The sequence below is a fragment of the Panicum virgatum genome, chromosome 3K (genome assembly GCF_016808335.1).
Source record: "Panicum virgatum strain AP13 chromosome 3K, P.virgatum_v5, whole genome shotgun sequence".
Classification (NCBI taxonomy): domain Eukaryota; kingdom Viridiplantae; phylum Streptophyta; class Magnoliopsida; order Poales; family Poaceae; genus Panicum; species Panicum virgatum.
The window spans coordinates 1,709,460-1,724,626 of NC_053138.1; the positions used below are offsets into that span (position 1 = coordinate 1,709,460).

At 48.9% G+C, this 15,167-nt stretch overlaps 2 protein-coding genes across 2 annotated transcripts; both read left to right on the forward strand.

Annotated features, from left to right (window-relative positions):
* The first annotated feature begins 600 nt into the window (after positions 1-600).
* Positions 601-1,113, forward strand: LOC120700332 (E3 ubiquitin-protein ligase RDUF1-like). Its single transcript, XM_039984556.1, has one exon. The coding sequence runs from the start codon at positions 601-603 to the stop codon at positions 1,111-1,113; it is 513 nt and encodes a 170-aa protein (XP_039840490.1).
* Positions 1,114-5,685: 4,572 nt separating this feature from the next.
* On the forward strand, positions 5,686-6,090 carry LOC120700333 (E3 ubiquitin-protein ligase RDUF1-like). Its single transcript, XM_039984557.1, has one exon. The coding sequence runs from the start codon at positions 5,686-5,688 to the stop codon at positions 6,088-6,090; it is 405 nt and encodes a 134-aa protein (XP_039840491.1).
* Positions 6,091-15,167: the final 9,077 nt, after the last annotated feature.

The window sequence follows — 15,167 nt, forward strand, 5'->3', positions numbered from 1 at the left end:
GGGGGGTTCCTGGTGATTGGGAATACAATGAACCGTTTTTTGTCGCCCTGTTCATGGTTTGGTTTCATAGGTTTTTGGTTAAAACCCAACCCAAGCCGTGCGGGTGTTTGCTGGGCGGTTTAGAAACCGGTGGGTTAAGCGGTTGTCATGGTTCAGTAGCTGCGCAACAATTCATTAGCAGGTTGCTTGGTGGTTTGGCGTGCCTGCAGTCGCGCTGAGCCGGAGACAGCAGCAGGTTGCCGGAGGGATAACAAAGGGCCCGAGCATCTAGCGCTAGCTTGCTTGCCATGTGAGTTTATCTGCTTGTTGAACGGGTTAGCCGGTTGGAACCGGAGCCAAACCAACCCGTGCATGTCATGCTGATATGGTTCTATCCGGACCGGTTACACGGGTTGCCCATGTGCAGGGCGAGTTTTTTGTTCATCTTCCATGCATGTCTCTAGGAATTAATGCACTGTGACGATCGTCCGTAGTAGAACCGCAACGCCCCCTGCCGAGCCGGACTCGGAACCGGACTTGCCATCTACTAATAGCTGCGCTGCGAGCGCGCTTTGTTCCTCGTCTCCCCATCTACTCAAGATGGACGGCAACGTTTCCACGATGGCCGCCCAAGAGCCTCACGCGGACCCTGAGCTGCCGGCGTCGCCGATGGAGGACAGGCACATGGAGGCGTTCGCCAACATCTTTCTCCGTTTCGCTCGCCAGCAAGCGCCGTTCAGGCATATCGCGCAGTCAGGCCCAAACGTCTTCGCGAGGAGGAGCGTGCGGTTGTGGGGCGAGTTCCCGGAGGCCGCCGGCGTCCCGGCGTCGGGCGATGCCATGGCTGCCCTGCCGGAGACGACGGTGGGCGAGGGCGGGGCGGGGGAGGAGGAGGAGTGTGCGGTGTGCCTCGGGGGTTACGCGGCGGGCGACACGGTCAGGACGCTGCCGTGCTCGCACGGCTTCCACGGGCACTGCATCCTCCGCTGGCTCGCGGCCAGCCACTTCTGCCCGCTCTGCCGCTTCGCGATGCCGGCCGAGGTGGAACCGAAGGCGGACGACGACGAGGGGGAGAGCGGCGACGACGGCGACGATGTCACGTTCGAGCCGCTACCTAGCGATTTTTTGTGTTGAATGTTGATGGATAAAATAGTTTCAACTTTAATGGTGCCCCACCATGGCCTGCTATGTATCTGACCACCATGGCAATGACATCGTAGCTTCTCTCGGATGTTCCCCCTGTAATTCAGTTGCTTATTACATCACCCTGTAATTGAACGGGCGACTGCTAATTGGTGGGCGCGCGCTAGAAGTAAAAGCAACGATCGATTTCCGACCGCCATATGTAACATCCCAAAAAAAATTCACCAAAACAAATCACTCGCTAAAAATAATTTTTGAAACTTTTTCGCCATAGGTAAATCATGGCTCTTGACAACCTGGTCTTTGTGTTTCTTCAAGAAAAACTTGTCAATTTATTTAAGCTGAGTGTAACATGGATGGGCAGGGCAGGATTAAGCTATAGTTAGTCACTGGGGGGTAAAAGGTAAGAGGACAATCATTGTCATATCAACATCTACCTCTATCTACATCCTGCAACGAGCAGCTGTAACTAGTAGCAGGAAGGAATTGGTAGACAATGAGCAGATCAATCCTAAGCACTATAAGGAGGCATGGAGCTCACAACATTCTGAGAGTAGTTTTTGCTTGGTTCAACGGCATGCCGTTGCGGACATGCTCTTCCGGGTCTTTAGCGTATAACTCTGTCAGTCATGCAGGGCTTAGTCCAAGCTTGTGTGGTTCCTTCATCTAATAATGCTTGTGTGGTTAGCTTGTTGTACGGTACCTTGGAATGAGGATAAATTCAGCCAAGCATGGATGTGAGCGGTGGAGACTGAAGAAGGAACTGGCCGGAATGCATGGCCTGACAAAATTGAGGATCTGCTGTCAGACGCCGACTGAACGGCGGCTACTGTGAATCGTTGAGGAGAAACATGAGTTCTGGACTGGATCACTTCTTGCTGCCAAGAATCCAAGATGCTTGCTCAAAAGACGAGCTCCTTGCACGGGCTGCGCACCGCCACGACGACCGGCCGGCTACTGCTCGCCGCTCCCTGCCACAGCAGCATCGGACGCCGCCGGCGCCGCCATCTCCATCTCCATCGCCAGACCAGCCCGCGGCACTAACCACCTCAGCCGTCGCGTAGGAGACCATGGGCGCTAGCTCCGACACGGAACCCTCCGATGGCGGAGAACGACGCCGACCCCACGAGGGCACTGAGCGCGATGCGCGAACGACACTAAGAAGCGGTGGGGAGCTCACAAGGATGCAAAGTGGGCGACCGAGACGCGGCGGCGCTCCGGCAAGCTGCGGAAGGCAGCCAGGGGGCGGACGGTACCCCGGGGGTGGACGGTATTTCAATTACCGTCCACCCCTGGGTCCCTCGCGTCCGTTCGATCAGGATTTTGCGGCTGAGATAATTGGGAAATTGCCTACTATTTTACATCCTTTTCCCCTTCCCTCGCCATCCTAGCGACAGGACGGCCAGGGCGTGGCGCCGGTGAGCCCGGTGCGCCGCCGATGCGAGACTCGAGATGGACTGCATCCACAGAACGGGCTTCTCGACGGAGCAGCCACGAGTCCTCTGCACGGCAGCGCCTGCTCACTGCCATTGCTACCTCGAGCCGTCCTTGCCGTGTCCGGGCGGCGGCCGGGCGCACCACCGTCGCCCTCTGGGGACCTGCCTGTGGCACTAGACTGTCCGCTCTAGGATTCCAGCAGTGCAGTTTCAATCTCATCTTCAATTGATCGAGTCCTCGCCATTATTGAAGCTGATGGTGCTGCTCTTTGGGGCTACTTCTGTCATGGATGTTCATGGAGGAGAGATCGTAGCGTGGACGGCGACGATTCGCAGGCCCCTCGCTTCTTTCACCGCGTGGCTCGTCACGAGCGGCGGGTTCCGCGGCGTGCCGGCCGCGGCCAGCGCCGTGTCGAGCCTGCCGGAGACGACGGTGACCGCGGGCGGCGACGGCGAGGAGACCTGCTAGCGCTGTGCCTGGAGGGCTACGCGGCCGGCGACGCGCTGAGGACGATGCCGTGCGCGCACACGTTCCACCCAGCGCGGGGATGCATCGTCCGCCGCCTAGACGGAGACCATGGGCGCTCCGGCACGGAATCCTCCGCTGCGGAGAACGACGCCGCCGCGGCCAGGGGTGTGGCGGTGCAGACACTCAGACCAGCAGAGCCAAGAGAACGGAGACCATGGTGGATGCATGCTTTAGCAGCGGCGGGGATCTCTCAAGGAGGCAAAGTTGACGACCGAGACGCGGCGGCGCTCCGGCAAGGCGGCAAGCTGCGCAAGGCGACCCAGGAGCGGACGGCGGACGCGCTACTTCGAATACCGTCCCCCTGGGGGCGGACGGCATTTCAAATACCGTCCGCCCTTGGTCCCTACCGTCCGTTCGATGAGGATTGTGCGGTTGAGATAATTCAGAAATCGCCTCCTATTTCACATCGCCATCCCCTCGACGAGAACGAGAGGGCCGCGCGTGGCGTCGGCGAGCCTAGTGCGCCGCCGCCGCCGGTGCCAGCTTCGAGACGGAGCGCATCCACAGAATGCGATGCTCGTCCTCTGCATGCCAGGGCCTGCTCACTGCCATAGCTGCGTCGTGCCGGCCTTGCCGTGTCCGGGCGGCGGGGTTCGCGAGCGGCCGGTTTGGCGGCATGCCGGCCGCGGCCAGCGCCGTGGCGGGACTGCCGCCGGTGCCGGAGACGACGGTGACCGCGGGCGGCGCTGGCAAGGAGACCTGCTGCGCGGTGTGCCTGGAGGGCTGCGCGGCCGGCGACGCGCTGAGGACGGTGCCGTGCGCGCACACGTTCCACGAGGATGCATCGTGGACTGGCTCTCCGTCCGCAGCTTCTGCCAGAGTGCCAGGTGGAGGAGGAGGACGCCGCCGGCCAACACCCACAGGCGGCAAGCCTGGGATAGATGATGACAGTCGTAGCCTTGCTCGCTGCTACGAGCGCTTTGCGGCGGTGCTGATGCTGCTTTCAGTTGAAAGTTGTAGCCTGCAGTGATCATAGCTGTATGCTATCTGTCAGTCTCATTGTGCACTGCGGGCCGCTTTCTGAATCTGACGCAAGGTTCAAATATAGATGCTTGATTTGACTGTTGTCATTGTCGTCGGCTCCTGTCTGAACCTGACACAGGGTTGACGACGGAGTGTGCAATAGGTTGTTTGGAGCTTCATGTCGGCAACGCATGAGTGGTTGCTGCTGAAGTGCTGAGCTAGTAGAGTTGCGACGATTAGCAATCATGAACGCGCATGTTACGTACGTGATGGAGGTTCTAACTAAGGAGGTTTCAGAGTTCATGAACCATGTACTTTAAAGAGAGGTTTCAGAGTTCAGTTCATGTGAACAGACTGAATACATTTGTGACGACGAAGAACGAGTTGGAGCAACGCCTTGTATCTACTTACTAGTACTAGCAAGTCACCAAGAACCCAAGATAATACAAGTGACGGAACATAGCAGTACAATTCCAAGGTAATGCTTGGAGCACGAGATCGTCTATGGACTATGGGACGGCAAGGAGGTCGGCGGCGAGCCACAGTGTGAATTAAGCGCCAAGACCTCCTCAGCCGCCGCCTGGACGGAGAACGACGCCAACCCCACGACGGCACTGAGCGCGACGTGCGAACGCCCGTCGGCAGGCGCGCCGCGGCCAGGGGTGGTGGTGCAGACACTCAGAGCAGCAGAGCCAAGGGAACGGAGACCATGGTGGACGCATGCTGTAGCAGCGGCGGGGAGCTCCCAAGGAGGCCAAGTGGACGACCGAGACGCGGCGGCGCTCCGGCAAGCTGCGGAAGGCGCGACCAGAGGGCGGACGCCGCGGACGATACCTCAGATACCGTCCGCCCGTCCACCCCTGGGTCCCTGCTGTCTGTTTGATCAGGATTGTGCGGCTGAGATAATTCGAAAATCGCTCTCTATTTTACCTCCTTTCCCCTTCCCTCGCCATCCCCGCGACGAGACGGCCACGCGTCGCGCCGGCGACGGCGAGCCCGGTGCGCCGACGGTGCGAGGCTCGAGATGGCGCGCATCCACAGAACGGGCTGCTCGGCGGAGCAGCCGCGAGTTTTCTGCACGGCAGCGCCTGCTCATGGCTGCGTCGGGCAGTCCTTGCTGTGTCCGGGGGCACCGCCGTCGCCGTCTCGGTTCATGGAGGAGAGAGCTGGGGCGCGCACAGTTGAGCTGAACAAAGATGCATCTGCAACGAGGGAGAGCGGCGCCTCCGGCCATCCATGCCTGAGCTCGCCGCCGCAGCGCGCGCACTCCTCCTCCACCTCGCGGCTCCGAGTCCGAGTTTCCCAATTCCCACGCCATCCCAGACAGGACCGTCTTTCACTTGGACTCGGACTTGTTCGATCCGGTAAAACTTATAAATCCTGGATCCCCGACGCCCACCGATCAAATCAACCGCACCTCGACTGCCTCTCTCGTCTCCCCCTGCACCTTCTTGATCGCTTGTCCACCCGTCGGAGCACGAGCAGGGGCGCGCACCGTGCACGTACGCGCTGCCGGCGCAGATGGAGGTGGCGCGTGCGCCGGGAGGTTTCCTGATGCCGCACCACATGTACCACGAGAGGCGGCCGGCGGCAGCGACAGGAGGAGGAGGACCCGGACCCCGCCGCACCCGAATCATGCGCACCGCGCCCCACGAGTTCTACGGCGGCACGATGGTGGCCACGCCCAGCGTCGACGTGGACGTCGGCGACGACGGCTCGGCGCCCGCTTCTTTCACCGCGTGGTTGGCGAGCGGCCGGTTCGGCGGCGTGCCGGCCGCGGCCAGCGCCGTGGCAGACCTGCCGGAGACGACGGTGACCACGGGCGGCGACGGCGAGGAGACCTGCTGCGCGGTGTGCCTGGAGGGGTACGAGGCCGGCGACGCGCTGAGGACGATGCCGTGCGCGCACGCGTTCCACGGGGAGTGCATCGTGGAGTGGCTCTCGGTCAGCAGCTTCTGCCCGCTCTGCCGCTTCAAGCTGCCCACCCAGGCGGAGAAGGACGCCGCCGGCCAACACCAACAGGCGGCGCGCCTGGGATAGATGATGACGGTCGTGTCAGTGGCACAATCCAAACGTTAGTTTGCATCTCATGGCGTGATTTCTTGTAAGACTATACTAGATGGCTTAGTTGATGCAAAAGTGCGTTGATTTGATTCCTTGCTTACGGCGGTGCTGATGCTTTCAGTTGAAAGTTGTAGCCTGTGATCTTAGATTATGAGGCCCTACAATGTGTTATGTGATGTGACTATGTGAGATCTGTCTTGGAAGCAGAACCAGCTCGTTGAGTGGTACTACAGATTTGAAATTGTATAAAGCTGCATCCCTGCTTTTGTCGCCCATTTGTTGAGTGTTACCTGAGGAGTTGAGTTATCATGAGATGCTGTGTGCGGTCGACTTTGTGCTGTTCGTGTACCTATTGTTTCATTCAGGCTTCGATTGCGAGCCAAGTTCAGATATAGTCCTGCACTTCTGACGGCGTGATTGAACTGTCGTATTGTCGACCAAGCAACTGCAATGAGTACCCGTACGGTGATCAAGGAGAACATGGATGGGTAGGGCAGGATTAAGCTCTGGTTAGTCACTGGGGGTAAAAGGTAAGAGGGCATCAGTCATTGTCATATCTACATCTACCTCTATCTGCATCCTGCAACGAGTAGCAGGTAGGAATTGGTAGGCAATGAGCAGATCAATCTGAAGCACTATACGGAGGCACGGATCTCACAACATTCATTCTCAGAGTAGTTTTACTTGGTTCAACGGCATGCCGTTGCGGCGCTGCGACATGCTCCTCCGGGTCTTTAGCGTATAACTCTGTCAGTCATGTCATGCAGGGCTTAGTCCATGCTTGTGTGGTTCCTTCCTTCGTCTAATAATGCTTGTGTGGTTAGCTTGTTGTACCTCAGGAATCAGGATAAATTCAGCCAAGCATGGATGTTAGCGGTGGAGAGTGGAGACTGCACTGTTTAGTTCCCAAAAAATTTTCTACAGTATCCGTCCCATCGAATGTTCGGACACATACATGAAGCATTAAATGCAGTTAAAAAATAACTAATTACACAGTCTAATTGATTAGCACGAGATGAATCTTTTAAATCTAATTAGTCAATAATTTGACATTATTTGTCAAGAAACAACGAAATATGCTACAGTATCAAACCAATAATTTTTCAAAGAAGAAGGAACTAGCTGGAATGCGTGGCCCGGTAAAATTGAGAATCTGCTGTCAGACACCGACTGAAGGGTGGCTACTGCGAATCGTTGAACAGAAACATAAGCTCTGAGGCTTTGTTTAGTTGCAAAGTTCAAAATTTTAAAACTATCACATCGAATGACAATCTTATATGCATGAAGTATTAAATCTAGACAAGATAAAAACTAATTGCATAGTTTGCTTGTAAATTGCGAGACGAATCTAATGAGCCTAATTAGACCATGATTAGACACTAAATTGCAACAATAATTGCTACAGTAACTATGCTCTAATGACAGATTAATTAGCCTTAATAAATTCGTTTCGTAGTTTGCAGACGAGTTCTGTAATTAGTTTTACAATTAATCTATATTTAATACTTTAAATGTGAAAAGATTTTGTTTCAAAAAATTTACCGGAGCAACTAAACAAGGCATGAACTGGATGTCTAGATCACTTCTCGTTGCCAAGAATACAAGAACAAAATCTGTTGTATATTAGGTCACCAGAACCTGCCCACTAAAATGTGGCGAGGGCTGCAAAATCTGAGGCCCATGGGAGCCGGCCAGAGACAATTCTTCTTCCACTGCTCAGCCTAGGCTTTGCAGGTCAGGATGGCTGTCAGGCTTGTCATCGAGTGAGGGTACTCGGTGGTGGATCTAGAATTTTAACTTAAAGGTATGCGAGATTATTACTTCAATATATGATTTGATAAGAGCCGATGAATAGTTTGATAAATAATTTTAAAATTTGCGAAGCAATTTGGTCCACCCGCACAAAATAACTAAAAGTGTGATAATAAATTCAAAAGATCGCTTGGTATCTTGAAATCGCGCAACAAACAAGAGAGGGATTTTCACAGTAAACACATGAGAATCAGTGATGCGATCAAACTATGAAAGATATGTTGAAGTAGCAGAATATTTGGCTTGTTTTGGACTTTCGGTGATTAGCACTTATTCTAAATCAGAAACCTAGCAGACTTTATAACCATAGGAACATGCGATGGAGTACCTATATTTTGTTAGCGCAAGCTTGGAAGTTGAAAGAATAGATGCAGTCTAATCCAATTATTGGTGGTCAATAATCACTGGCACTGATCCTGCTAGTTTTGGTAGCCTGCAGGCTCTAGTCCGGCGGTAGCCGGAGGGCTGAGCGGCAGATCGGAGCAACCATAGAACATGATACGTGGCATTGGGGCCTGGGGGCTCTGGGCAAGCGGTAGGACGTGACTGGAAACCGCCAGGCACAGCCGCACGGATGCGTACATCGATTGGCGGTGACAGGAGGAATTGCTCTTGTATTGGACCGGATACTGGCATATCCCGTAGACCCGCCCTGGCTACTGCATGCTACCTCCTTGACTGCTTCTCGCCCAAAAAAAAAATGTTCTCGAGAAGAGATAAATAAGAGTAAATTCCTTCGGTGCCATAGATATTTTGATCACTTTCTTCAATGCCACAAAAATTTTCGGATTGCCCTCGGTGCTAAGAAAGTTCTAACTTTTGCCCTCAGTGCCATTTCGTTCATGAAGTGTTAAAGAGGTGTTAAGTAATAACAGAAAAGACCAAATTACCCCCACACCTCCTCTCCCTTCCGTGTGGGCCCCACATGTCCGCTCCTCTCCAACCTCCAGCCACGTGCTACTCGTACTGCTACAACATTTCATGAGATGAGCGACATAAATGCAGGGCTCCTTCCGTCACTTCTCCATACTCATCGCCACCTGCCCACATCGACAGCACGGGCGCACGGCAGCGGCAAGCGCGCGGGCCGTGCGGGCGCCGGGATCGTGGCGGCGACCTGCAACAGCGCGAGCAAGCGGCAGCGGCAAGCGCACGGGAGAGCGGGGCCGTGTTGGGGGCCGACGCAGGCAAGCACGGGCGCGCAGGTCTGCGGCCGTCGGCGCAAGCAAGCACCGCGGCAGGAGCGTGGGCTGCGCGTTGAGTGGGGCCGGGGTTGGGCGGGAGCCGGCACGGGTGAGCAGCACTGGCCTTAGCGCAGGAACCTGACTAAGAGTTGGCTATCTTGGGGTACAGTCATTTTTTCTTCCATCTGAGTTAACCGTCCGTAGACGGAAGTAATGGAATGGCACTGAGGGATATCAAAATTTGAGTGATGGTACTGAGGACAATTCAAAAAAATTTATGGCACCGAGAAAAGCGATCAAATATATGTGACATTGAAGGAATTTACTCAACAAACAAACAGGTTTCAGCACAAGGCCGTAGATCTGTTTGTTAGATGATGCCTGATATTGCCGTCCTGCACGAGGCCATCTCATGCATATCGAGCCTGCTATATCTTTTTCTTGATACGGTTTCCATATATCAAGGAGGGTATAGTTTAGCTCGTGTGGGCCTTTGTCCTGAGTAACTCTTGATTGGTTTAATCAATCAATGACAAATCTATTATACTACACGTGAATAATACCCTACGCATCTATGCAGCACAACATGTGTCGAGGTTAATATACGCTTAATAAAGCTGCAAGGTTCAGTTCGATCCCTAGCATCTCCAAAGAAATAGTCTTTTCTTTAATTTCTCTTCCATGCTGGAAAAATATAAAAGTCTTGTATAGTATGAAAGAAAACAAAAGTTGGGGATGTAGATCAACTGGTAGAGCGTTAATCTATGCATGATAAAGGTATGGGGTTCAACTCCTCGCATCTCCAAAAAAAATATTTTAGTATTTATTATCTTCCATCTACAGAAAAAATATAAAAATATTTATTCTGCAAAGTTAAAAGAAAGTTGGGGATGTATCTCAATTGGTAGAGCATTTCAAATGCATGATAAAGGTTCGGGGTTCAACTCCTCGCATCTCCAAAAAATATTTTTATTTAATTTATCTTCCATCTATAGAAAAAATATAAATTAATTATTTTGCAAAACTAAGAAAAAGTTGAGATATAAAAATATTTATTCTGCAAAGTTAGCAAAAAGTTGGGGATGTAGCTCAGTTGGTAGAGCATTTCAAATGCATGATAAAGGTTCAGGGTTCCACTCCTCGCATCTCCAAAAATTATTTTTATTTAATTATCTTCTGTCTATAGGAAAAATATAAACTAATTATTTTGCAAAACTAAGATAAAGTTGGGGTTATAGCTCAACTAGTAGAGCATTAAGCTATGCATGATAAAGGTACGAGGTTGAACTCCTCGCATCTCCGAGAGTTTTTCTTCTGATTTCTCTTCCATGCATGATAGCAAGAATAAGTTTTTCTTTTAACTTTTTCTCAATGCAAAAGAAATGGTAGTATTAATCCTTGCAATGATAATAAATGTATCAATCCCAAAGAAGGTGGCAAGAAATTTATAGTTTCCACCTATTCTTAGGGTGTGCAACCGTTTTGTAGTGAACCTTGTAAAATCACTACTCCCGACTCATGTGTTGGGTGTTTTTTCTTACAAAAAGGTTCTACCGTATTTCTTTTGTGAAACTATATCGGAACAAGAATGGATATTTTTCGAAATACGAATAAGAATGGATATTATTGATTGGATCTGTATCGTTGTCCTTCATGGATGCTGTCAGACGAATCGATGTTGGGAAAGCAACAGTTTGGGTATGATTTTTCATTACACGCTGTACAAGGAACAATTGAAAAAAAACAATTTCAATATCTTAGTTTTCCCTTTCTTCCATGGTACTAACGCATGCAACAAAATTTAAAATGTTCTAAGATTAGACAATCAATTGGCTCTATTTTGTCAGCAAGGAAACACACCACTCCGCAACAGCAAGAACAAGTGTGTGAATTTCAGCAGGAATATACGAAGCGGGCACGATCCGAAGAAGAAACCTGACGAGGAACTCCAACGAGATCACACCTACGCGGTCTAATCCTGTACTAATCAAACCAACCTTTTTTTTCATTTTGGGTGAATAACCAATCAAACTAACTTTATTTGAGGCAGCGACGGAAGTTCAGCACGTGTTCACACGTAGAAGATGGGACATCGGAGTGCATCCCAGCTTTCAAATTGACTGCATCTGATTCTTGAAGCAGGCAGTGAATTTTCCTTTTTGTTCCATTGTCGATTCACATGAGTTGTGGGTGCAAGTAATTACATTAATTAGCAGATAAAAATAAAAAATAATTATAATGCAAAGGTAAATAAAAAATTAGGGATGTAGCTCAATTGGTAGAGCACTGTGCAGACAGCATGGCAAGAGGCTCGAGGTTCGATCCCTCACATCTCCAATTGGCATTCCTTTTAGTTTAGTTTTGTGTCGAGATCATGGATTCCTGTTGTGAGTCGAATATTACTTAACAAACAATCATTGCCGTGTCCTCTGCCAGCGCCGCCATCGATCTCCATGGCCCGATCAGCCCGCTGCAGCAGTAACTGTTGGGTTGATCATGTCGGCAGTGATGTCAGCGTTAAGATAAAAATCTGCTGACTAATAACTGCTGTTGGTATACAAGTTTTAATTGAATTTGGGCTCTTGATTGGAGAGCTCTAGAAATCCGTGCTGTCCCCCTTAAGTGCTGTGTGTGTGTGTATATATATATAGGGCTGAGGCCTCTCAAAAAGATAGGAGAACCTAAGAAAAGGGGGGCAACCTCAGCCCAATCTGCCCAATCTCAGCTATCACACAGAAACCACAGGAAGGGCTCGCCTCCTCCACTCAATTCAAGCCCTAGAAGCCATCTCTATCATCTACAAGTTAAGAGGGGTGGCATCTCCATCAACCTAAGATGTGTCTGTGCTATAATTTCTAATCTGTCTTGTTGTTCATCCTTGAGCTAGTGATCCTACATGTCTAACATTGGCACTAGAGCCACCTAGCCTCAAGATTGAACCCACCTAAGTGTTCAATTCATGTTAAAATAATTAAGTTCAGCTTCTGTGTAAGCTATTCATGATCGTTGTTCATGTCAAGATTCTCAAGTCCATGCTAAAGTCATGTGTTCACGTTTCCTAATTAGCCACTGTCTAAGACAAACATGCTTATGTTCATGTCCTTTATCATGTTCAAGCTAAGATTATGTCTCTGAATCCCTAAGTTCTTTGGCCTAATCATAAAAACCGGCCGCACAAGTGGATTAAAGACATAGGGTTTTTCGGTTTATGCATCAAGAAGTGGGGAATTGAGTCAATTTGGCAAACCCTAAGACAATCTCCCCAAAATCCCCAAATCCGAAACCCTAGAACCAATTGTCGCCTGTCAAATCCCTAAAATCAGAGAACTCCTACCCTAAATCTGAGGAAAGGGGACAGATTGACTTATCTTATGGGTCGTGGTTGCCGCGGTGGTCTTCTCTGACCACGGCAGCACCACCGCCGTCGCCTAATGCGAAGTGCGCGCTCGGGAACTCGGTTCCCGAGCAGCCTCACTGCTCCTCCTTGTGCGCGTTGACGCCGAGAGGACGCCGCCGGACCGGATCGAGCGCCTTTGCCGCCGCCGTCATGGGGCTGCGCGCGTGGGCACTGGCGGCCACCGTAGGGCACCGTCGAGTACCGCTCGACGGAGCCGCGCGCCTGCGAAGGCCGCACGCGACTCCGGCGAGTGGAGCTCGGCGGCGCCACTGGCCCTCCTCTACGCCGGCGAGTGCTTACGCCGTCGCCGCTCCTCCGCCTCGTAGGGCCGCCGCCAGGGGTGAGGAGAGAGAGAGAGGAGGGAGAGAAGTGCGCTAGGGTTTCCGGGGGCACCGACAACGCGCCGTTTTAGTGCGCCGTGGGAGCGACACTGGCCGTCGGATAAAGATCCGATGGTGCACGTGCGTCGTAACCTCAACCGGCCGGCGGGATGCGGCGAGGGGCGCCGGTTTCCTAGCCCAGGCTCAGGTTTTGGGCCTGCAGCCCAGGAATGGGAGGCGCTTCGGCCAAATGGGCCAGGCCGGAATCGGCCCAGCTCGGAAAAGGGCTTTGGGCTGCATTTCTTTGATGTTTTTCCTAAAAAAAATCATGAAATAAGTATTGGGCTACATAGTGATGGGCCAAATGAATTGATGGGCTAAGATAATGCTGTTTTTAGATTATAAATATTATTTCACTTTTAAGTATTATGATTATGATTGTTATTTTATGTTTAAAGTTTAAAGATCTTTTATCATGCCTTAGTAAACAATATGACAAGAATAATAAATGCATTTATTATGTGATGAAATTTCCTTATATTTATTTATGGAATTGATTATTATGCTTATCCCCAACATTAATGTGATATTGTTATACAAAAATTAAGTTTTGTTTTCATTAAGTATTATTTTATGAAATTACTTTAATAAAGTTATGAGTCCTTTGCCCACTAAGAATATTAGGGTCATAGACTAATATAATTGATGCTTTGAGATCAAAAATTATTTTGGGTAATAAAATTAAGTCTTAAGCCATTTGTGCTTATTCTCCATAATGAGAAATTATGTCCCTTTTATTTATAATAAATAGCCCAAAATAAAGCTGATTGATAAATACTTATCCACAAAATTTTATTGTTCTTGTCCATTTCTGGCCAAAGCTGATGTGGACTAGTTCAATAAAAAAAGCACATAGAGACATATGATTTCAATTAAGTGTGGCTTATATTTGTCATTCTGGCCAAAGCTGATTGATGAATATTTGACCAAAAATTTTTGCTGCTCTTGTCCATTTCTGGCCAAAGCTGATATGGGCTAGATCAGTAAAAGAAGATGAAAATCAAATAAAGTGTGACTTGTATTTGTTATTCTGGCCAAAGCTGATTAATGAATACTTGTTCACAAAATTTTATTGTTCCTATCTACTTCTGGCCAAAGCTGATGTGGATTGGATTAATAAAAGAAGTTAATGATCAGGGAAAATCTTAATGCATGAATGATTTATGGATCTTTTCTTATATAAGGCCACAAGAATAATTGATGTATTATTGGGGAATTATGCTAAAAGAAAAAAGTTTGAGTAACCATAAGAGAATATTAACAACTAATATTTACGCTTCCACAAATAAATGCCTCTGATTAAAGTATTCTTGAGACTTGATAAGTTTTATGATTATATTTATAACTTATGGTTATATTATGACCAAAGCTGTTTATAGCCATGTGTCATTGTTTAATTCCGAGATCAATTAAATTTTCATGTCTCAAGCATGATCAAAGTCGATTATATTGATATAACATTCCCCGAGTATTAATATTTGCATAAGAAATTTTATGCCTATAATAATAAGATGAAGAATAATTAATATTTATTTTATGTTAAGCTCTACTTTGTTTCTGCCCAAAGGTGATGCAAGGTAGAATGATTAAATATTGTCAAAATTATCAATTAAAGTATCCCTATTGATGATATTTTGAATTTAGCCATAATTTTCTTGGCTGTTTTAAGTACCCTCAATAAGAAATAGACTAAATACATAAGAATACATTGTTCATGGGGTCATTAATTATGATTGTGTGGATAAACGCAATAATCTCCTATTAGAGAAGCCTTGCTAATTAAGAAATTGATAAGAAATCGAATGGATTTCTTGTTTATTAATATCTAATGGGAGCAATCTAAAGAAATCCATCTTATGATCAATGCCAGTAAGGATCTGGGGGAGCTAATCCCTTGGTACAATTATGTTGTGATTTCTCTGGCAATAATGGAGAAGTTATTCTCAAAACCTAAAAGATTATAAGAATAAAGCTAAGATATAAAGGATCATTAGAACCTTTTGAGTTCATTTTATCATGTTGCCAATCATAAAGCATTATGATTGAAGATCAAATAAATTTATGCTCATAAAAAATTATGAGTATGATGATATTTTGGCCTCATGAATATGTCGCTTTTTTAAGATTAAGTCGTCAAGTATTAAAAAGGATCGGAGGTTAATGCTAAAGGCTATTGGAATTTTTCCTAAGATTTCATCCTCCATTCCAATAATGAAACAATTGTTATGAAGTTCTATCGAAATGTGGTACTTCCCATTTCGAGGGGGGGGGGGAGTTGAA

Bases quoted from the DNA above. Each gene is read 5' to 3' on its own strand.
- LOC120700332 (XM_039984556.1), top strand. From the start codon at position 601: ATGGCCGCCCAAGAGCCTCACGCGGACCCTGAGCTGCCGGCGTCGCCG.
- LOC120700333 (XM_039984557.1), top strand. From the start codon at position 5,686: ATGCGCACCGCGCCCCACGAGTTCTACGGCGGCACGATGGTGGCCACG.